The sequence below is a fragment of the Zonotrichia leucophrys genome, chromosome Z (genome assembly GCF_028769735.1).
Source record: "Zonotrichia leucophrys gambelii isolate GWCS_2022_RI chromosome Z, RI_Zleu_2.0, whole genome shotgun sequence".
NCBI lineage: Eukaryota > Metazoa > Chordata > Aves > Passeriformes > Passerellidae > Zonotrichia > Zonotrichia leucophrys.
Window position 1 is genome coordinate 60,830,695 of NC_088200.1, and position 25,202 is coordinate 60,855,896.

A 25,202-nucleotide genomic window follows, 5' to 3' on the forward strand; every position below is an offset into this window, starting at 1 on the left:
TCAGAGTGATAGGGATCTCTCCTAGTAAGCGAGTTCTAAGTGGACAGCAGTCCATTCCAACTTCCATTTTTCTGCATTAGAAAACTTGGTTTCACTTCAAAGAGGACATTGAGGTGCTGAAGCATGTCAAGTTGTCATGGGTTGGCTCTGGCCAGATGCCAGGTACCCACCAAAGCTGCTCACTCACTCCCTTCTGCAGCTGGACAGAGGAGAGAAAATTTAACAAAGGGTTCCTGGGTTAAAATTAAGGACTCGGAAAGAGATCACACATCAGATACTATCATGGGTAAAAGAGGCTCAATTTAGAGATATGGAGTGAATTTTTATTAATGAAATTAATAAAGAGCAGGATAATGAGAATAAACTGAGCTCTTAAAAACCCACCCTGCCCATCCCACCTTCTAGCTCTACCTCTCACCCTGGTGGTGCGAGGAGACAGGGAATGTGGGTTATGGTCAGTTCACCGCCTGAGGCTGCTCCCACTGCTCAGGGAGAGGAGTAATTTTCCTGCTGCACCCTGGGGTCTCTCCCATGAGAGACAGCTCTCCATGAATGTCTCTGATGCAGCTCCATCTCATTAAAAACAGCTCCCTGTGACCTGCTGCATGTGAATCCCTCTCTTGGGCACCAGTCCCCCTCAAACTGCGGCAGTGTGGGTCACGATTCCATGGGGTGCAGTCCATCAAGGACAGACTGCTGCAGCCTGGGGGCAGGGCCCCTCCCTCCATGGGTCTCCCACAGGATCACAACGTATTCCAGTGATCCATCTGCTCCAGCATGGGGCTCCTCCACAGGAATGCAGGTGGATCTCTGCAATCCCATGGACCTCCATGGGCTGCAGGGGCAAAATATGGTCTGCACCACGGCCTGCAGGGGAATCTCAGCTTCACTGCCTGGAGCACCTACACCCATCCTTCTCCACTGATCTTGGTGTCTACATAGCCATTCCTCTCACAAGAGTCATTCCTCTATTTGCAAGGGCAAATAGAACAATAAACTTGTGTATTAATGCTTGTCTGAATAGCTCTCTAAGCTGCAGAAAGTTTATTTAGCAAGATATTAGGAAGGTTAAAGCTTATAATGGAGCTCTGTGCATTGTATTTTAAGGCTTACAAGTAGGTATTGTATTCGAAATAAGCAAGCATTGTTTTAATCAGAGGTCCATGTGCTTATGGTGATTGGATAGAACTACTGTCAATATGCTTTTGCTTTGTGTGATTGGTCAAGAAGCTTGTAAAGTATGTTGTAGCATTAAGGTTTTTGGCCTGCTCCCTGGATTGTGAGCTGTTAGCATCTTCCCATTATCATAAACATGTAATGAGACTGATGCTGAAAACATTAATAGCTCGAGGCACTTTCCCAGCAGCCCATCTCATTCGTGTCTGTAAATAAACCCCCAGCTGGTGTCACACACATCCTTTGATTTCTTCCTAAATATGTTTTCACAGAGGCTTTACCATCATCTTTAATTGACCCAGTCTTGGCCAGCAGCATGTTCACCTTCAGAGCCATCAGGGATTGTCTCTGCTAGACATGGTAGAAGCTTCCAGCAGCTTCTCACAGAAAACTCCTCTATGCCCCCTTAGTCCCCCTCATCCCCACCAAAACCAGGCACAAATCCAATACAGCAGTGAGAGGCAACAAGGCTCATGAAAGGCCCAGAAAATATGTCTTATGAGAAATGGCTGCGGGAGCTGGGGTTGTTTAATTTCCAGAAGAGGGGGCTCAGGGGTGACACAATCACCCTCCACAGCTCCTGAAAGGAGAGTGTTCTTTTCTGCTGTGCCTGCAGGGCCAGGACAAGAGGAAATGGCTATAAGCCATTGGCCATAACAGGGAAGATTCAAATTGTATACTCAAAAATAATTTTTTTCTCATATACAATTTGTATATTAGACCAATATACAATTTGTATATTATGATCACCTGTTGAGGCGCTCAAGCAATTGGAATAGATTTCCCTGGGAAATGGTGGACTCCCTATCCCTAAGGATGCTTGAGGCACCTGGATCAGGCATTAGTGATGTGGTTTAGGGGTTACGGTGGCAGTGCTGGGTGGATGGGTGTATTGAGTGACCTAAAGGCATTTTCCAACCTAGGTAATACTATGAGTCTGTGTAGCAAAGTGTATGCTGTTACTGAACACATGACTTCCAGCCTCTCCAGTGGCCAGTTTGTTTTGCTGGTTACCCCTTTTTTTGTCCATTCTAAGAGTTGAGCTATATGAGCTTAGACAGTGAATGTTACCAAGCAGATACATAGAGAAGGGAATATAAGCTACACTGTGGCTGGATAAAGGTGCCCACTAAGACACTCCATCAGTCCCCTCCTCAGTAGGATGAGGAGGGGAGAAAATAAGACGGAAAAAAAAATTACTTAATCCTAGAATAGGCTTGTATGATCCAGTGAATTACAGGCATCTAGGCTAAGTTACTTAGCAAGGTATTGGGTGGGTTTTTCCCTTTCAAGTATAAACTCACCTAAATTGAGAGATAAGACTTTATTTCTAAGCTCCTTAATCACTTTTTAAATACCTTGAGTTAAAGCTACAAAAATATATAGTAGGATTCAGAATTAAAGGCTGTTCATAAACATAGCCTATGAATTAAATACGTAATTAATAAACTGTCAGAAACAAACTGTCGATTTTTATTTAACTACTAAGGAGATAATAAATAATTTTGAAATGATGTTGACATCCTTGTGTTCAACCTGTACATTCTGCTATGCATGACGCCTTCTGAACCATGTATTTGCTGTAGTATGTACAGGACTTCTTATGGCAGTAAGTGCTGGATGGTATAGTGAGGGGGAGCCAGAAACTTTTCTATTACAGTAATTATTGCCTTTTTCTTGCACTCAGGCATTACAAGGATTTCTGAAGAGCAGACATCCAGACCAACCCCAGAAAATTAAAATGTTTTCCCTTTAATGAAATAAACCAAATAGAATTTTCCCTTTAATGAAATAAAGTAACGTTTGTGGCAGAAGGGAGACCCATTTGTTACTGACTTACATACAAAATCTTGGGGAAGTTCCAACCATTAGCTTAATTAATTAGTTTTCCCACTAATATTCAGTGTTCTTTACCTTTATCCATAGACCATCTATCAAGGTAACGATTGTTATTCAGGTGCATTCTTTTATTAGTGTGATATGAATGAAGTTCTCTCAGATGCACATGAACATTCTGAATGCTATCTAGGAGTTTTTCCAAGTGTAGTTCATGTTAGACATATATTTAAGCGTTCCTAGATTTTTCAATGTTCTTGTAAATCCTTATTACATAGCAAAGGTGAAGAATATATTGACATACTCACTCCATACTCACTGTACTTGTCATCACAGTTATTACTGTGTAATAACTTTATATGATTGAATTTTCTTATTTTCTGGTTACAAAACTCTGCAGTAAGATACAGGTTATTCAGTAAGATACAGGTTATGGAATAATATTGCTCCTATTTTCCGCAAGAGAAAGAATTATGTTCTCCCAAAACTATTTTGGATAACTAGGTAGTTTTGCAGAAATTTGCAGTATTTGAGTGAAAGTCTTGAAAAGTGAACTATAGCAGTGGAAACAATTGAGAGGTATGTGGAAATTTTTATCATTTAAAAAATGATTCAGCTGTCCTTTCTGTAGGGGAGATGAATCAAGACAAAATCCATGCCTACTTTTCAAGCAGAAACTGAACTTCTGTGTATCTGCTGTGTGGTATAAAGATCATGGTGATGATCACAATATAAAACCCAGAATTTGTTTCTTTTTTGCTAAATTTACAGGTATAATATACAGTTGGTGTATATGTGTCTGACTCTGTTTTTGATTGAGCTCCTTTTGGGTCTACACTGTAGAGCTGTATAGGATTTCAAGTTTTTAAGCATAATTTTCAAATGCAGTACCTGTGAAAGAACCCAAAATTCTAAGGTGATATGACAGTTACATTTGTTATATCTTCCTGGAAACAAAGGGGACATAACAGTTGAGACCCATTCACAACTTAAGACTTTTTTTCACTCTTTCACTTTAATTGTTTTGATTCAAGGATAGTTTCCTTTAAGTAACTGGATTTCCTGAATGTCTCATGCTATTGTTTTATGTTATACTTCAATGGATTGTAGCAATAGTTATAATGAGATATAATGTTGTGAAGTATGCTTGACATGTTATTTCAAAAGTTTTCTATTGCCTTTGTTTTATAGCTAGATTTAAATCCTTGACTACAACATACCTTGTCTGTATTTGTTCTGTGCCTCTTTAGCTACATTTTCCCCTTTTATTAATACTACCCTGTATTACTTTGATTTCAAACACTGTACTTACAGTACACTGTTTGAAATCAAAGCAGAAATGTGATAAAGAACAAGGTCATACATGAAAAAGGTATGTAAAGTTGTACAACTATGTTCAGAACACTATATGAACTCACACTGCTATGTGAGGTAAACTTATATAGTTTGCCTTTATTTACAAGCACTGATTTTGATTTTTTCTCTTTACTGCTAAATTTAGTTATGCTAATTTTCTTACATTAACTTCAATTCCATAAATCGAAAACTTGATTTAGATTTAATCTTTTTTCCTTTCTTCCATGACTCCAAATTGTCTTCCAGGGTGACATCCTAGAGTAAGTGGTTGTTATGGCATATTTACCAATCACATCTTATTAGCAGTACAAATGCATTTAAAAGCACTACATTATAGGTTTGTTGTCCTACAGCTCTTGATAACCTTTAAAATACACTGTAATATGAATCTTTTCTATGGATATTCAAGCACAGGCACATCTGTCACTTAATGCCCTTTTTTTTCAGTTACCCATTCCTGAACATCAGCTACTCAATTCATATAAAACCCCATATCTTATACAGAGATTTTTTTTACTTTTTGCTGCCATGACTAAATACTGATAGAGAGAAAGATTAATGAGTTCACCAAGAATAGTGTCATTCTTCTTCCGTAGGCATGTTCAGGAAAATCTCCCACCAGTTTCAGTTCCTGGAAAATCAAAGTTAAATTCCTTATGAAAATTAGATTCTGTATGGAAAATGTAAGGATAGTGATATTGTATGGGTTTTATTGTTCCTTGATGTGCTTTTATTTCAGCTCTCAACACTAGAAACATTGATAGTCTTGGAAGTAGAGTCTAGCTGAACAGGTCTTATGATTGGCATTTAATTAACAGATTTGTCGATATGGATTTCAGAGTACATTTCTACATTCTGTTCTCTACACAGAAAGCTTACTAAAGGTGCCAACAAATTAACAGACTCATAGGAACACTTGATTCTGCTTACAGGAATGAGGCCCAGGCAGCAGATTTTAACACTTTGCAGCCCAGACACTTATTTGATTCTTGACTCTCTAACAGGGCTGTTTCAAAACAGATGAGCACAATATGGTAGCCTTAGTGGAGCAGTCACTGCTGCTAGAAAAGAGAGATGGTAGAGGATTTGGGTTTTCAGGGCATTTGATTTCTGTTTAATATTCTTGCTACTAAAGTCACACTGGATTAGGTTTTTTATTTGGTAGGAAAAAATATATATGTGTAGAGTTTGTAACATTCATTTTCCAGACTAGTAGGAAGCACAGGCAGTCACAAACACTTTAGCTTTTAGGCTAAGCCTATGCAATTCAGAATTATGGAAACTGCAGCTGCATTTATTAAGTCTTTAAAGACTGTGGGACTAATCCAACCTAGGAGAAGCATCAGCTGTATTTTTTCCCTTTTACAGAAAGTACATTATGGCATCTAAATGCTATAACTTTCACTTGGAGCCAAACCTTAACACCTATACCCTTGTGAAAGGATGGGTTGGTAGGCATCTTTCTTGAATAAATTTTGTTCAATATGAAGCAATTTCCTGAAGTGTCATCTGCATTGTATGTGTTGGGTTTCCATATTTTTCAAAATTATATCTGTAATTTTCTCATTTAGCTCAGCCATCATCCTTTATTTCTGTGTCATCTACCAACTGCCTTTGAACAGGCATCTTTGTCTTTGCATTGACAAAAAAAAAGTTGTCAAATGAGGCATGTGCTTTTAAAGGGAAATGAAGTACGTCACCTAGTTTGAAATGTGAAAGCCATGTTGTGCTTGTTTTTCACTGTCATTATGTAAAGATATAGCATCTGGGGCATAAGAAAACGTCAAGAGAGAGGCCGCATTAGAGAGTGTCAGAACAAGTCAATCCTTGTGCTCTCCCTCTGCCTGGAAAATTTGTACAAAGTAGAGGTCTAAATAGGAAAAACTTTAAACTGTGGAACACTTGAAGTGATACATTGTATTTCTCTTGAAAGCTTTTCCATGTACAGGCAATTGGAAATGACTCCCTCAAACATGAGAACAATTTTAATAACTGTCAAGTGTCAGTGAAGTAGACACATAAACAGAAGAAATGTCACAGTCCATCAGCCTTTCTTTACTTCTCCTATTCACTTCTCTTTTCTTAGTGACCTAAGCATATATAAAAAATCTGTGCGTCAGTTCTGCACTTTATCTGCTGCAGAAAAATGTTGGTACATCTGCTTTGCACTTTTCCTTCTGCACAGCTCCCACCTAGCATTCTAATTGGATTTTCATTTTAAAACTTAAGAATAATCTGTCCTTGAGAAATGATTATGGTAAAAAAACCATATTTCAGATTTATTCTCCTTCAGTGATTTCTATAGTGAATCTACTCATTGCACATCCTAACCCAAAAGCTTTTTAGTTGCTGTGCAGACAAACTCAGTTTGGTACCTGAAAGTAATGCCAGGGGCTTGATTACCCGTCTCTGCCAATTTTATCAATGGAAAATGTGATTTTTAGTGACAGTTTAACACTGTAACACTAGAGAGAGATCAGAGGCGCACTTGCATTTCAAACATGGGAGAAACAGAAAAGTAAGTCACACCAGAAATAAAGACCATAGATATCCTGTTTAGATTTATGGGGTCAATGTATTAATTTTGCTTCATACAAAAGTAAGGACTGCAGATTTTTTTTTAGCATAGGAAAATTATGGGGGGGGGCGGGTTAAATCAAAGTTATTTGTCAGGAATAAAGTTCAACTTAAAAACAAAGGCAATAGAAATATAACTGCATTATTCTAATCAATAAATAAACTGAGATAGCGCATTTTTGGGGTATTTAATCTTTTTCTACAACATTTTGATTTGTTTTCATCGGACGTTTTACTCCATACTTTGAGAAAGTCAACAGCAGGCTTTCCCAAGGATATGCACTGAGGGAGAGAAAAGAGTTAATCCCATGTTTTCCAGAGATTAAAAGATAAAACATATTTCTAATGTATTTCCATTAAAAAGAATAAAAGAGAATTTCAGCTCTTCTGCAGAAGATAGTGATAGTCTCCCACTGCTACTCCAGCAGTCTGAACTCCTGGCTCAGCATTTTAGAGCCCTGGAGAGCCCATTTGTTTCAATTCCAATTTCTGACAGTCTATTAGAGACAGTAAGATGATATTTATTCCTCTTCTTCTAAAGGTGAAGAAAAGGAAGAGTTTCATCAGCAAACTAAGCAAATATAAATTTTCTTATTATCTATAGCATGTATATGCTGAATATCTATAAATCATGAAGAAACTAGTTTGTTAGGGACTAGGGAAGGGACAATCTTTAAAAATAAGGGAAGACAGGCCCCTAAGAGAAATATAATACTGTTTCTTTTTAAAATATTACAAGCTCTTTCGGTAATTCAGAGTTGTAGGAGAACTGGAAAGTAAGTTGCAATTTTCAGACAATTCTTATTGCTGGGCTATGGATTTTTTGTATTCTTTCTCTCTCATAAATAGCTTGCAATAACCCAGTCTAGACAACAGAGAAGACAAATTTTCTCACAATTCAAAGGTTTAATTCTTGGAGTCTAAGATAGTCACATTCTCATTTTCTTGTTCTGTACATAGATCAGATATTGTGAGGAAATGTCTTATAACTGTGCAAGAATAACTCACCAATTTAAATATTCTTCTCTATGGGTCAGGAGGAAGGTGGTAGAAAAAGAAAGGATGTTTTCACTTATTTGAAGCCAGTTATAAGGAATCGCAGAATCATGAGGGAAGATCACATATTTATAAAAACTCAAATCTGAAGTAGAAGATAAACCAATGTTATGCAAATCTTTTCAGGATTTAAATAAATTCAATTTTTCTAGTGTAATAAGCATTACATATATCTCTATGCTTCTCTTTATGCCCCCCTATATTTTTCCACTTACAGAAGAGACCATTAGCTTAAAAAAGGAGTTTGAGGGTGGCCAGGTTTGGTTATAGTTTCTTCTAACCAAAATTTAACGTATTTTGTGTTGGAAATTAATTTCCTCAGAAAAATAGTAAAAAGGAAAAATATTGTGTTGGACAATTCAAGTTGTGTAGAACTTGGGAAAGAACTGCTGCGACTTCCAGGTGCCAAACACTCTAAGGATGGAGAGTCTTTTAAATTAAAGAAAACCTGTTTCCTTACTATGTCAGCAGGGTAAATATTAGGTAGTTTTTGACAAAGAACGCTTAAATGTACTGGTTTGAACACAAAAGGTTTATTCAATACATATATATATATTAGCTGCTCCCCTACTTGCAATGCATTTGCCAAGGTGGATCCTTGTTTTTTGTTAACACATGACTATCCAAATTGTAATGCAGTTTGTCCCTAGAAACAATTATTTCAATCTGTTGGAGGCTTATGGTTTTTATCCCTTAATTTAGTTTTTCTCTCTTTGAATAAAATGTATTTTGCCAGCTAGAATTCTTTTTGCTGCTCTCTGAAGTTTATGTCCCATTCCATCAGAGCACTTTCAGGAAATCTTCCCTCCTTCCAAAGATCTGATTAGGATTACTCTTCCCAAAGAAACATAACAGAGGCCACAGAAATAAAACACTCTGTAATTTTGGTGCATCTCTTATTTCAATGTGAACATTTAAACCTGTATTTTAAACAAAGTTGATAAGAAGTCAAATTGCTCTCAAAAGTCTGAGATGCTGTGTAAGCAATGCCAAGAATCATATGAAATCTTGTGGAGGAGTTTCTGCTACATAATTTGAGAAAAATTTTCATTTACTGAGTTCTAAGTTTAAACTTTGGAAGACAGAAGTAAAAACGATTCCTTCAAAATTAAATTTGGAAAAACTAGGAATAAGATTTATCTCCTTTTAAAGTATTTCAGCCCTCAACTGAAGAATTCATTCTCTTTAGTAGTACCTTTAGGTATATTAAGAAATCAGGAAGTCCAAAATATGCTTAGATATATTATTAACGTGTCTGTTTATTTCCTGGAAATTGTTTAACAGTTATGGCTTATTGATTCAATTTCATTTCATAGTGAAAACATCTCTTGTGGATATGAAGCAGAACATTCTCACATCTTACTAATTACAGCTAGAACAGTCTGTATAGGTAGCAAATTATTTTTCTCCCCTCTCTTTCCCACGTTGTACTTTCCCTGAAGAAATCCACTCTACAGGGCATTTAAGCAATGAGGAAGATACAGAGGTTGCCACGAGAGTATTATGTAGCAGATTGTCAGAGTATGATTAGATTGGGGTGAGGTCAAGCATGAAAACTTGCTGATATTGCCAGCATGACACCAAGATGCTTTAAAAAGTGCTACCTTCCGTTGCCTTTCTATGATGCAGTTACCTCTATAGAGCAGTCTGAGAGTACACTGGGCTGGGGTTTGAATTTTATTCAGTTGGGATGAAATTTTCCATGTCAGTCTCATATAATTTCAAACTAATTTTGGGAAGAAATGTTTATTGCTCTTCATTAAAACATCCTCTTGAAGCCAAATGAAGCTTGCTTAGCTGCCCTTGGAAGATTGTAGTTTTCCTCCTTGCACTGTTGAAATTCGTCATTCTCTTCTGAGGTCTTCAGAAGTTTTTAATGGCAATATTATGCTGATCTAACAAGGTGAAAATGAAAATTTACTCATCTACTTTCAAAAGCTCTAAAGACTGTACCCTCACAACAGCAATATTTTATATAATGTGGCATCAATAACTAAGCATGTCAGCACATGCTGATGCCTAATTTTGAAGAAATAGGATAAATATTGTAATAATTAATCTTCTTTTATGCTGAAAAGAGAGAGGAGAAATCATGTTTTACTGGAATAGACCAATCTATTCCCGTTATGGAGAAGTTCTTGCCAAATAGATGGTCCATCAGCATTAAATGTATCTTAAGAATATGTTTTAAGACTATTTGAATGATCCTATATTACAAATCCTGCTGTTGACAGAAGACAACAGGTCCATGATGGGTCTGTGGATCAGGGACCTTCCTGTGCTTACAGTTAACCTCAGATCACCACGTGTATAAAAATCTCATTCCATCTGAGTAAATGAATAGTCAGATTTTAGTAGATTCTTAGTGGCCCCCATCAAGAGGGGAAGTGTGAGGTGATTCTGATGGCCAGCACTAGAGGACTGTAATAGAATTCTGCTCTGCTTTTTCTATGTAATGATTTAGAGTTTGTCACAAAAATGTCATAGAATCTCATTTAGTAGGTAATTTTGGGGGAAATCGTTCAACCTATTCAGTCTGTACATTGTTCTGTCTCTGTATTTTGCATTAATAGACATTTAAGAAGTGCCTAAACACATTTAGATATTTCATGAAATGCTGCTTTTTGACCCAGTGTTGTACATGCTGTCATCACTCTCCCTTGTATTGTATGTGCCTAAGGAAAGAATCCTACAGAATTGGTTGCTTTTTCTCATTCTTATTCCTCCAGGAACCTGAAGCTGACAAGTTTGGATCAAATACAGCAGAGTAGATGCCTCAAAGATTGGAATTTCTGCAGATTTTGTTGAAGTCAATGGTGAGTAGAGGGAGGAGTCCTAGATCAGTTTTCCATGGAGGCAAAGGCTGATGTCTGAGCCTTGTGGACCCCTGGGTACAGCACCTGTTCAGGTAGGGTGAGATACACGACTTGTAATCTTCAGGCCTGTGGGAGGAAATATGGCACACGTGGAAAGGAGAGAGAAAAGAGCACAAGTATTGGAAAGGCTGCAGTGACAACAGGTTTTAAATGAGAGATGAATTTTCTACAATAAGAGAAGTGAGAAAGGCATTAAATGGCAATCTGGATAAAGAGTTTTCACTGTGTTTTCTCTCTGTTCATAGAATTTTTCTTTTATTTTGTACTTTATATTTTCAAGAGTGTGAAAGGGATAAAAAAAATTTACAAACCTGAAGTTTTAACAAATTTTTTAGAACAATTATTCGCACAGAAGACAGAACAATTGCTTTAGCTGCTTTCATAATCATCTAGTTTTATGCATATGTATTCAGGTTTCCTTTTATTTCTCTTCCCATCCAGCCCTCAAAGTAGAGAAAATGCTTTTTGATTTATTTTTTAATCCCTACATCTTCACTTGTAGTCTGTCTTGTGAGAACTAGCTAAAAACTGTAAAAACCTGAAACCAGTTAGTAGGTATATTGCAGAAAATAAATAATTCACTTCTGGGATTGGCATGGCATCATACTGAATACATTGCTGGTGGCATGGGGAAAAGGCAGGCTCTTATGGGAAGGGAAAACCATTTTGTTTCCTTTCTAAGACCTCAGTACTGACAAGCTAGCACTCCCTATTTTATGAATTACCTCATGGGAATAACACACTTGATTGTGATTTATCTCTGGACCTACAGAGAGCACACTGGATGGAAAACAGTAGCATTTTTTCATGTAGATATTTTTATTTCACATAGATATTTTATCTCGTGCCTTTTTACCTTCTCTGAAGTACAAGATAGATTTACATGTTCTGAAGTTGTTCATCATCTGGGCTTGACTTACATCCAGAAATTACACATCCCAGCTTGTGGGACACAAGCTCCTAAAACCATGCAGCAAACTTACGTGTGTTGTACAGAAATGTGCGCCGGACATTCTCTTAGACAGGAACTTAAATTATTTCAATATTTCTATAGTAATTGATTACTGAATGTTTTTAGTAGGCTAATGAGAGGAGGATTAGCGCCTCTTGCCACATAAATTCACAGGTACAAGGTGGCTCAATACATCAGTGAGCAAAGTCTTCTCTGAAAGATTAGTCTCAACATTTGGTTCCCTGTGATGTAAAACAAACCTCCTAGATTACCTGGACACCTTTCCAGCCCCTGAGAACATCAGCATGCCATTATGGTGAATCCAGCATAGGCAACAGGTTTTACTGACTGTTCCTAAGCCACAATCCTAAGCAGACTTTTTAGTGCACATGACAAAATAATTTTACTGATCACCTGTCCACTTTCAGGTCTGTTATTCACAGCTGTGTCTCATTTGCATAATTTATACATCAAACCAAAGTTGCCTCTTTCTGAGAAGGTTAAATGCTCCATACAAAGAAGATATGTGGAAGTTCAAAACTATATAAGTTCAACATATTCTAATTATTTATTGAAATAAATTCAGGTATGAAGCATTCCATGTGGAAAATACTCTTAGAGATGGAAAAATTGTGTTCCTCTTTCCACTCTATAATAAATCAGGTCAATGCAGAGTAACACTGTTCTTTTTTGGATGGTAGTCAAATGATTTACATGCCAGAAATAGAATGTTGGACAATGACTTGTTTAAATGGAACCTACAATAACTTTTGCCACATAGATATTGAAATAATTTTTGGACTCCTATCAAGTTCATCAGTCTTCAAAGTCTGCCCTTCACTTTCTTTTCATTTGATGCCTATTGCATAAAAAAAAACCTGAAAAACAAATATTTTCTTTAAATATAGCCATTTTCCAAGAGAAAATTTATTCTAAAGCAGTGGAGAATTATTGACATATCCATAGGTTGTTAAAAATCCTTTCTGAGTAGCTGCTCTTCAAGCAATTATTTCTTTTATCTATTAATGTAGAGTTTCACTGTTTGAAAATTTGAAAGGGACAGTTATTTTATACTATGTTTCTTATGACTAGCTTAGATGCTTGGCAACTTCCCCATCAATTCAAGATCAGTTTAGTTTTTTTTTTATTTTTATTACATTCATGGGATAACCAAAGCAAAACATGAGAACTAAATCATTGATTTGACCCAAAATTTAGAATCAAACTCTTTAGCCAAGAGAGACGAAAAAAAATCTAAAACTTGAAAATGCAACTATGATGTATGAATGCAATCTTTTACAAGTATCTGTGCCTGTGTTTTATGGAAGTAGTGTTGAAGGAGCAAGTGGAAACTCCTTTCTCCTGTGGGAGAATATCTTTAATAGTAATGAGGAAATTTCATATAATTTTCCATTGTATGCTTACTGCTTGATGCAGGATGAGGCAAAGCTAGTATTAGCCATTATTCAATAGAAAATATTTGAGGAAGTATAAATCAAAACACATAGACAGCTATATGTGTAGACATTTGGGCTGGCAGATAAAATTGCAGATTTTTAGAGAATTCTGCATGTAGGCCTGCATGTGCAGGTAAATTGCATTATTTCAAACTTTTCTAAGGATTTGTAATGGCTTGTTTGATGGAGCCAAAATTCACCGTACATAATACAGTGAATTATGTACACCATCTCAAGAAATAAAACAACACCTGCAATACATTTATATAATTTGCAAGAAAAAATAATTTATTGAGATGAGCCTTGAAATGCTAGTCAAGCAGATAGCAAGTAATGGCAGTTATTGTTGCACTCCAGTGACAAGGTGCGATTACCTTCTCAAATTTATGGCAACAATGAGATGACTTCCATGTGACAGAGTAGGAGTCAGATTCCGGCACACAACACATCATCCAGAACAGGCAATGTCTCTACATCATACAAACAAACTTTTGTGCACCCTGTAGTTTTCATATCAAATCAAGGACAACAGCAGTGGCATACGACTTGATCACCAGGTTAATCCTGTGAAGAAACTGATAAAGGAAGAATGGAATTTCAATGCAGAAAAGGCCAGAAAAATGAAGCAAATGTGAAACTCTAAGAACAGATATACAAAGTCAAATTGAAGTTCCCCCTGTCCCAGCATTCCATTCCTAGTGATAACTCAAAATAATTTTTCAAGAATAATATAAATTCTAAACAACTATATACAATGCTTCCCTGATATATTTTCCCAGCCTCTAAAAAACTGCTTTAGGAAGACTATCAATTGGAGATATTCCATATATTTTAGCAACCCATAGTGGACTACATTTCAATAACTATTTTGAGTCTTGCTTAGAGCAGGGTAAACCTATGATCAGTCATAACATCTAGTGAGAAGGCTTTCATCACCTAAGTTGTTCTCATATTCTGGAAATAATCAGTTCCTTTATTTGCTTTGTACTTTTTAAGTACAATTTTTGTATGTTAGGTCCTAGTTATGCTTCATGAAGTTACACCAGTATTTTGACTAGATGAGTATACAGAGATTTTATAAAATAAAAATACATTAATTATTATATTTTGTTATGTTTTAAAATAATTTTGACATCAAAAATCACGCGTGAGGTGGAAATCTTTGCCAATATCAACACTATCTTCCAAATTTCCTCTCTCCCATATTTTGCAGACTTTGTTTCTTTGAGAAGCCTGATCAAAGACTTGAAGCAAAATTTTTTGTTTGCAGCATGCTTCTCTAGACCAAATCATTATTCAGTACTTGTAAGAGATGTAACTATTTTTTCTTTACAGAATACTTATAAAAACTACAAAGGCAAGTTGAAAAGTCCACCTGATCACAATAATTCAAACCCAAACCAGCTACATAACCACCAGTTTTCTTTGATACTAAATAACTTAAATTTTATTAGTTTATTTGCCAACTGTTGCAGATTAAATAAAATACTTCAAATGCTAGGACATTTCTTCAGAATATATGTCCCTTAAGGAGCCAAATTTGGTATCTTCCTGTAGAGACATGTAGGGTAGATGTAGAGAGATGAATTACATGAAAAGACAGGCTTTGTGTACGAAGCAGCATCTTGGGTTTTGTTGCTCTTTTGGTCATCCTTGATAAATCCTGGTTTCCAGGCTTCTTGATGATTCTTGTTGATTTATCATTTTCATTGGGTTGCCTCAGATTTCTCTTTATCCTGCATCAGTAGTTGATCACTGGCTGTAAAAATGGGATGACCGAGGTATTTCTTCACTGATCATTCAGTAAGATTAGAAACATATTCCAAGCTGAGTAAGTCACAAGATGGATGACCTCCCAATGGCCACATAAAACCCATTGCTTTGCTAACTCAACAACTAACTTAAACAAGTAAACTTCCAAACTTCACTTTGGTGCTTCTCCTATCGTTGAGATTAAACATCTGGCTCTTCACTGCTTATGTTTTAGTTTCTACAGCACTGATATTCAGATAATGGAAAAAAAAGAAGTGCACTGAGAACTACATAGCTTTTTTGTGTTTCCCACCACACTGTGTCAAATTTATATGAAATAATAGTCCGTCATAGAAAGAACCCCACACAGAATGCCAGTTCATTCCAGGAACTGCATGGTTTTGTCCAGTCTTTGAAAAATCACTCAAAGAGAAAAAATAAAAGGAGATGAAATCTATGTTGAAATCATGCTTTTATGAAATGCCATGATAAACTTCCTTTGAAAATATATATAGCATTAATATTGTTTTGTTTGAGTCCCCATTGAATAAAAAATGAACCTCAGCAGTATAATCCTTGTTCTATAAACCTTAGAGTCTGCTTAATTAAAAACTCCTCATTAAATTCACTGTCTAAAACTATTTGTCAGTGAACCATTTTTGCTTGTTTGTCAAAATTCCAGTCTCAGAAATCTGTATCATTATCTGCTAAGGACTATTCAGGTTAGTGTTTTTAATGATGGCTATAACTTCCTGTGAAGTTCTCCAGATGTCAGAATTTATTTTTCTTATCAATATATAAAATAAAAATCCAAAAGCAATAAAATATACTGAAGATTTCTGTTTCACCACTTTAAGAACTCAAGTAGGAAATAACTACTTCTGCTGATCCATTTCTTCCTAGCAGAGAATAATGTGATATATATATATAGGATAGCCAGCAGTGAGCTCGTTTATCAGAGAAGAAAAGTCTTAGTTTAGTTAGCACAGCTGAGATTTGTCTACAATGAAAACTTAAACAGTGCTGACAGTGTTTGTAGAAGAAGCGTATGTAATAGAAATGGTGCTAAAAATAGTTCAGCTGCAAAAAATAGATGGGGTAAAATACATTGCACACATATCTAAAATTCCTTCTTGACATCCAAAGCAGACAAATTTTAGTTCACAGGCTCAATATATGGAGATGTGGTCCACATCTTGAAGACTTTTTGAAGACTTTTTTAAAATACTGCATAAAATTTTGCAAAGAAATTGTTCTTACAGCTTTCTTGATCACTAAATAAGTTTTAATGAAAAATTATATTCTGCCTGTTTTTTAAAAAGAATGGGGGACAAATCTTCATTTTATCTGTTTCTTTTTGCAGATTATGACTGAATTTTCTTACAAAATAATTTATTTCACAGAAGTTTTTTAAAACAGAAGAATTACTCTTTGCTTTCACATTTGTTGTTCTACTGGTCTTACACAGTTGTAAAACCTCTGAAGAAAGAAATCTATCCCATGTAATTGGTTCTTACTTTCTTGTTTCTGAAAATGAAAAGCATTTTAGACATTGAAGAAGTAGTACTGCAATATTTGCCCTAATATTCACTGAATAGAAGGATTTGAAATTTTTTCTGTCTCACCAGGTATGTAAGTGCAAGGAGTTTTTGATTCATTTGCATCTTGCTTACATTCACTATTAGGAATAGCAAAACCCACAAAAACTCCAAACCAAACCAAAAAAGCCGCAGTCAAATCACAACAAAAATGTGGGCTCAGTAAGGCTGAATACTCCAAAGCACACTCACAGCTGTGATGCATGGTCTATCACTTGTGTTGCTGCCTCTGATGGCTGAGGAGCATCACAGCCGCTTGACAAGTATTGCAGCCCTAAGCCCTGGTGGTACCGACTGTATAGCCCGTGTCATCATCTGCATGTGAAAGGGACTGAGATGAAAACGTTGTCGCACCTGACAATAAGAACTGAATCCATTTAACAAACATTTTTTCTCAAATCACCATTTCTAAACAAAATTGTTTGCTGGCTGGTAAGAAGCTTGCACTTTTTTCCATCAATCCTGTACATTCAGTTGGCTTCCTTGAAATACATGTGCAGCTGAGTATGTACAATTCTTTGCTAACCCGAAGTCCTAATCTGCCATTGCTCATTTTGAAAGCTGAATTCACTGAAAAAAATTTGGTAAACCAATGACTCATGTATTATTTAGAATTCAAATGGTAAAAATCTGATCCTGGATTTAATGTATGCTATATTAAAGTGATTCTAAAAAGCTTTTATCATTTTCCTGTAATTCCAAGCAGAACTCTGCTTGCTTGCTTTTTGCGATTTTGCTTGTTTTTTAGGCTTCCTGTGGGTTCCCTCATTTTCAGTAATGCTGTTAACATAACATTAACCCGTTCTGTGGTTCTGTTTTCTTCTTCCTTTTTTTCTTTTATTTTCTTTTTTTTTCTATTCCACTCCTAGTAAAACAACTTCTCTATGATTATGTATGCCAGGTTTGAAACAAAGATCAAGTGCTTTATCCACAAGTACTTCAGAAGAACTTTGCTTTATGGAGCCCTTCCTTTCTCCTCTCTTAACCTTTTGAAGTCATTGGGTTTAAGACTCCTTTGAGAATCAGTGGAACAGTCTGGAGAGAGAGCAGGAATGTAAAAGCGGGGGTGGTGTGGAACGCTTCTCTTTTGCAGAAGGGTGAGACCATGACATTGGCTAGTCTGGTGCTAAGAGTTTATTGTTATAGAAATGGCATTAGAGGCGTGAGATGGCAATCACAAAGTGAGTGAACTGCAGAAAAATACGGAACAGATAACAGGAAAAAACAGCCTTTCAGGAGGGTGACTGTGCAGTGATCAGAATCACAGCTGAGAATACAGGGAGAGTTTCCCAAATGAGGGATGATGTTTGACTGCTTAGTAAAGGCCTGAGGCACTCAGCCCCAGGTGCCTAATGGAAACATTTTTTCTATGTAGAGTTATGCCTTTCACAGTGCTTTTAACAGAAGTCTGCTGAGCCTTTCAATCCATGAAACAAAAGGTTTTCACTTATTGATGATTTTCCTAGGCTTTCCATCCTTGCAGTAGTGCATCTAACAGGAGGAAGTACATGTCTTGACTGTAAGATGAAAGAAATAAAAGTCCTGTAGGTTTGAAATTCACTATTTAGTCAATAATTGATCAATTGACCAGTCGACATTCTCATCACATGAAAGGAAGATGCACAGTTGAAAAAGTAACAAGTCAGAAGAGGAATGCAGTTCAGTCCACTCAGCTAGTTGAAGGGGACTTCTCCTCTACCTTAGCAAAATGGGGAGGTTGTCTCTTAGTTCTTCCAAGGGAAAGAAAAGGAATTAAATATTTTCAAGTAGGAGGACATGATCTAGAAAAGAGAAAAAGAGTATGATGGCTCAAAGTTGAAATTAAGTCAGTTTTGTTCCCCACTTGAAGTTAAGAGGAAGAAAAATTTTACTTTATTGCTTTCTATATCTGAATTTTAAGAAATAAAGATCAGGGGGTTGGAACAAAATGGGAAGCAAGCTACTAAGAAGTTGGGGTAAATCACAGCTACATTCTATTTCTATTCACCACCACCCTATTTCTGTATGTAAGGTCTTTTTTATTTAAAATTCAGCTAGGTAATTTTCATAATTGTTTCAGTTTTTATCCTCTAATTGTATTTTGCAGTGAGTAACACTTGCCATCATCAAAATACAGCTGTATGTTTATGATATACATCCATGTTTTGGAAAAGGGATGAAAAGTTAATCTAAAAGAAGTGCACATTTACTTGGATTCTTTCATTTTATTTGCCAGAAACACTACTATGGTCTGTAGCTAGTAAATACACACTTTCCACTTCATCTTACTTATATATAATGTATTCTTAGGACAGTATATTTATATTAAGGGAGTGATGAATCATGAAGTAGAACAGGAAAAGCTGTGTATCGACTTGTCTTCATTTTCTGCCAAATTCCTTAACTAAATTAAAGTTCCCAGATTTGGAGGTTTGGAGGTTTTTATCTTATTTCTAGTATATTGATCAAACAGTTAATTGATTTATTTTATTGAGCCTGTAAAACAAACATCATTGCCTTTGGTCCCTGTCTACATTCTACTTTTACCTCTTAGTCTAAGTGCCTAATGGATGACAGATGTTATTGTGGGAAAGCTTGAGACTATAAACAGCAGGTACTCAGCTGCTCATGACCAAAATGCAGTACCTCTGAAATTTTCACCCTTTGCACTCTTATACATATGACTCATGCTTAATTTGTGTATTGATTTTAATTTTATGAGGAAGAGATAGATGCATAAAAGTACTTATGCATTTCCTGTCATGCTTCAGGTAGACACATGATTGAAACCTTATAATCAAGAAATAATTTTTCACATTCATAGTGTGCTTGTCCTGCTACTCAGGACCTATTTTTAATTAAAAATCTGAGCCCTGGTATACATGCAAATATCACTATGTTAACAATAATCACCATGAAAACATGAAAGACTCACCCATTCTCTTGATAAAGCAACAGAGAAGGAAAGCAATGAGATATCTTACACCTTTCTTAGCTTCACAAAATGAATTGTAATAGACACAGTATAACATGAGGTTTTCACAAGGTTAGCCCTCCCTGAGGGATTTGCTGTCTGAAGATGAAGGATGCTGTAAGGCAGAACTGGGAAACTTTAACTCTTTCTTACTATTCAGCAGGAAAACATTAATATCTTACAGTGGATAATGTAAATCTGATATGGTGCTTCATTAAGAGCAGTTCAGAACTAAAAAATACAGAATTTTTACATATTGAAATGTGGTAAAATATGGTAAAATTACACAAAATGCAGTATATGAGTATAACCAAATTCTTCATTATCTGTGCTCTGCTTCATTCTGGAACCTTTTGTTTCTCTGGTGGAGAATGAGTAAGAAGTTCTTTCTAGTTCTAATTGTTAGAAGGATTAATATAGGAAAGCCAAGCTTCTTATATTGCAAGAGTATTGAACTTTATATGAAGAATCAAGGTCTCCACAATTTGGAATTTTCTGATGATCAGAACTCACTGTATCAACACTCTGGTATCTGTAAAGCAGAATCCCTGCATAATCCTTAAAAACCACCGGTAAGCATAGCCTTGTCAATCCAGACACAATTTTTTGGTCATTCATCTTTTATTAATACATATGGTTATTTATTTATATTCCTTTATAGGTATACCTTGTTAGTATTTCATTCTGCAGAATGTGACTTTACAAAATATATTTTTGTGTATCGAGCCATTACATGTGGAGAATATACTTGACTTGCACAGGGTGCAAGTAACTGTGAGGATTTTTTGACTTAGGAGGGAAGCTGAGTAGAGATGAAGTTAGCCATAACTGTATTACATGCCAACTCTCATTCCAAACTAAGAGCCAGTGGAATCTTTTTGGGGTCCATTGCCACACTACATACATATGCAGAACATGTGCCTGAAAGCTTTGTCGTTGCCTCTCTGTGAATGTCTCTCTCAGAATGCTGAAATAATTGTACTATTGAAAAAATGAGCAGGTATGGACTACCTGAGAAATATTAGAAAGTAGTAGCAATGAACACAGCATAGTGAAAAATCTCTTAAGTTTTTATTTCTATGGATTATAACAGCATGGTGAATATTCATATTTATAAATATATGGGTTGGTCCAGGCAGCCCAGAAAACATGCAGTTTTCTGTGTGGTTATTTTCCTGCACCAGATCATGTTGGCAGATATTGGTACTTAACTGCTCTGTATTAAGACCTTTCTTCTTTTATTTCCACGTGCAAAGATGAGGTTTCTTGCTCATTCTCATTTCAAAAATGCTCCTCATTTAGCAAAACAGATGTTCAATTCAAATAGGCTTCAGGTAATATGGACATCTCTGCCTTTTCTTAGTGAATCCATCATAACCAAATTACATATGCATAAATGCAGCCTAAGTCCTTCAAGGACATACTAATTATCTGTGTCATTTCAGATTCACTCTTTGGAATAAATATGCCCCTGTGGCTGTTTGAAGCATTTAGATTCACAGATTCTATTTGAAAATAGTGATTTGATATATATTAGCCATATATTGTTAAGTACACAGAAAGAAAAAGGGACAAGAAGATAGTTATTCACTAAGGTGTAAAATAAGTTGACTTATTGCACAATCATATATCCTTTTTACATACATACAAGATGAGACTCTGATCAATCATCTCTACTAGTCCTAATTTATTCACAGTGATATAACTTAGCTAACTGGATTTTTTTCCTATTTATAATGAATTGACAGAAAATATATCTAGCTACAATAATTCACTAACTCATGAATACAACCATCATAGGTAATGGAAAATTTTGATTTCTGTCAGTGTAGGTAAATGAAATATTTCTAAAATATGGTATACGGTAACATAACTTGAGGTAAAACAAGTTCAATGGAATGTCTGCTATAGAGAAAACCTCTAAGGAGATCCATCAACTTCAGAAAAACTTTAAAAGAATTGAAGGTGATCTTACACCAAGTTTTGTTAAAATAGGCAAGCTATGTAGTATGAGATTGGATGACTAGATACAGTAAAGAGATTCTACGTTATTCATACCTGTTCAAATTTCATTACAGTGTCTATCTAATTAATCAGATGTGCCACTTTAAGTTCCAATTTTTGTGCTGTTTTTTGCAGTGTAAAAACAAGGAAACTGTAGTGACAAACTTCTCCCTCAGAGCTGATATTAGCTGTGGTACTGTCAAGATCAGGGAGAAGCTCTCCCTTGGTGTGAATGCAAAGCACTGGAAACCTACATGGATTAAACCAAAACATAGTAGTGCTAGCAATTATTGCAGAGGACATTTGGAATAATCATGCAATCACTATTTCTTTCCTTTTCTCCTTTATCTACTAGTCAACATTCAACTTTACCTACTTAGAGGTTTTGGTCCTTTTGTTTTAATATAAGGAATTTTAGAAACAAACACCCACACTTCCATCAGGTTCTAAGTAAGATGAGACTGACAACTGAAAGTACTTCAAATCTAGGAAATCACCAGTAGGCTAGAGAGACAGATTCATCAGAAATAAAGTTGTGTTTTGTATTGGAAACTGGTATGTGTGAACAGGAAGTGTAGTAATCGCAGAGTCATAATGTTTGATTATAAATTACATTTGAGGGCTCATTAAGGCACAAGAGCATGCATTTCATTACAAAAACACAAGGATTTAATACAGGTAAAAAGTCATTATGGCACTCAAGGGCAAAATAAACTGCAAGCAATGCAACATGCCTTTATAACAGTAAAATAATAAATATTCTGCTTCAAGCCTTACCTCAATAAAGAGGCCCTAGTTCCAGACAATGCTCCAAATAACTGAGAAATAGAAACACAATTTTTACTGATTGGCATTTCTCCCATTTGTTGCTTTGCCTGTCTTCAAATTCTATTTAAGGGTCTTTTTTATTGACATTTGGCCTGAGAAGAATTTGACAATACTGCTTATACTGATATTATGAAAGTCACATAAATACTAAAAATGTTGTCCTGTTCCACCTTCCTTTCAAAATGAGAAAGTTCTTCATACCACTGTTATAAAGCAAATTATACAGCTAGATTACGAATGCATATCCAGGCAGCACTTTGGCATTTTGTTCCTTTTATACAGTGTAAGTGTTAAAAGCATCTTTTAAGAACAAAAACATCTTTCCACTTCCGAAAAAGTTACTTACAGCATTCCTCTCATGTTCTCAGGGAAATTATTACACTGATGACTCCATTATGCAGATCTTTCTAAGTTAGTCTGAAAACCTGCATAGCTGTGGCACTGTGGCGCTCTGTGGTGCTTTTCCAAAAGACTAATTATCTAGTGTCAAGCACATTGCTAGTAGAGTGGTGCTAACTACCTTCTTTTCCTCTATTTGTTCAACTAACGAACTTAATTAGGTTCAACTTCACCTGTTCTTAACTTGAAACTGGCTGCTGCTCTTGTCAGTTTTAATGAAAAAACCTATTTTTTTCCAAAGATGTTAGTTCTGTCATGTAACCATGTTAGCCCTCTGAGAGATGGCAGGGGGACCAAGACTAAGTTCCCAACACAGCCTCAGTACAGCTGCAAGAATATTCATAGACTGCACCCTCTTGGCGCACATTTGTGGGCACCTGAGAGAGAGGTGTCTAATGGGGAACTTTCATCGTGGCTTGGCTAAGGGTAAAACATTTTCCAGCTTGGGCCAGAGAGCAGGAGAAATATTTACATCTTGGAGGTTCTCACAGAGACAGCAGGGCTGGAACTCACTCAGCAAAGGAGGTTGTGAGACTGGTTCAGTGGGAGCAGATTTGGCTTCACAGCATCTGACTGCACCCCAGTAGAGAGTGAAGGGGGATCACAGGGGATCACAGGGATAGGGATGTTCTCTTCACAGTGATTTCTGGTGGGAGAATGAAAGACATTGCCAAAACAGAAGTTTTAAGGTTTAAGACAAGTTTATTTCCCCACAAGGACAATCAGGCATCAGTGCAGGGCACAGGAAGGCGATGGTGTCTTTCTCCTTGGAGGATTTCCGAACTCCTTGCAATAAATTCCTAAGAAACCCAGTCAGACCCCATGTCTGAGCCTGTTCTTTGCAGGGATTAGGCCTAGAACCTTCTGAGGTTTCTGCTGGCTTGATGTTTTATGCAACTGCTTTGATCCCCTCCATGGTATTTCACAACTATGTTCACCTGGCTTATTCATTTTTACCCAAAGATCAGCCACTGTAAATCACATACATTTTGAAGACCTGTCTTCAACAAAATGAAACAAAAGAAATTCTGCTAACTGAGGTGTTAGTCCTAGCAGTGGATTTCCCCTGCATTTCATGGACTTTTATTTTAGTTAATATCTAAATGCCTTAGGCAGAGAAGTCCTATCCAAATGCAAAAGAACTTTTATTTTTATTTTATTGTAATATAGAAAAGCCTTAGTAAGTGTAGAGGTTGCAAGCTTTGTGCTTTAAATTCTTTACCCTCCATTTAGATAATTTTTGCCTCTTGTGAATGATTCTTCCAGTATCAAGGGATACCTCTGTCACCACAATATTTTCAATAACATCCACAAATCCTCTGAAAGTCAAGCCTCCACAAAGTATAAAGAACTATTCTGCAGAGAAAATGTCAATTCTACTATATTTCAACTATGAAATATGACACTTGGAAACAAATGCAATCCTTGAATATAGTGTAATATAAAAACTGAGTAATATATCACCTTGGGCATGGCAATAGTTCTAGGAGTAACATGACTGTGATCACTTCCTGCTATTAAGAAATGAACATTCCCTCCCATGTAAAGTAGAAAAACGTTTTTTACTGAAGGGCAAGTGTCCACATCAGCCACTGACAGATAATCTTTTGCAATAGTGTATGAAGTGAGTGCACCAGAATAAATCAGTCCTCACTTTTACCTTTGAAATTTTACCACTTTCAAGGGTTATACATGGATATAATTGTCCATGGTTAAATAGAAATATCCAAGTGTAGTAATAATAGAAATTACTCTAGTTTTAAGATTTGCACCATCAATTTATAGGTATTTGAAAATATTAGAAATATTGCTTAAATAATTTAAATCAAATATTATGAAATCTACAGGGCAGAATTATGCTGCACTGCATTTATGCCCATTCTTAGCCAAGCCCACATGCTCAACACACAATTATACAAGGCAAATAGTGTATGTGAGCAAAAAAGAAGAAATATGGACCTTGATATGTTATCTGTAATGGTCAACAGCCTTTCAAGCTGCTGAATAGGACCACAGATGTATTTAAGACCCTGACATGACTTAATAGATGGATAGCATTCAGCTGTCTTTGAACTTGTTTTTTTTCAATGCATTTACAGTTTCAAAGAGAAGTTCTTCTCCAGCTGCGTGGTGAAGTTTTAGGCAAGGCAGTTGACCTACACTCTTCTAATTGACCTGGAATGGATAAAGTTCCACAGTTGTTATATGTTGTGTATTTAGGCTTACCAGTATTCAAAGCCCATAGTTGGGTGTCCAAACAAAACTTTTGTGTGTACCATTATTGCAGATTGTCCTGTATCTGCACTGATGTCTTCCTCACCAGCTGTCATAATTTCATACAGTTTTCTCTTTTTAAAATTTAGTTTGGATTCATATCTTTAC

General features: G+C 36.1%; 1 protein-coding gene across 8 annotated transcripts in view; it reads left to right on the forward strand.

Moving 5' to 3' along the window:
- The window catches only part of LINGO2 (leucine rich repeat and Ig domain containing 2), a 483,020-nt gene that overhangs the window by 359,003 nt on the left and 98,815 nt on the right, over positions 1-25,202 (forward strand). Inside the window, exon 2 of one of the 8 annotated variants that reach the window (XM_064735336.1) lies at positions 10,731-10,817. The exons of the other annotated variants lie outside the window; for them this stretch is intronic. Within the exon in view, the coding sequence (XP_064591406.1) occupies positions 10,773-10,817 (45 nt within the window). The 5' untranslated portion in view covers positions 10,731-10,772. The remainder of the gene's footprint in view (positions 1-10,730; positions 10,818-25,202) is intronic. 8 annotated transcript variants of the gene reach the window in all.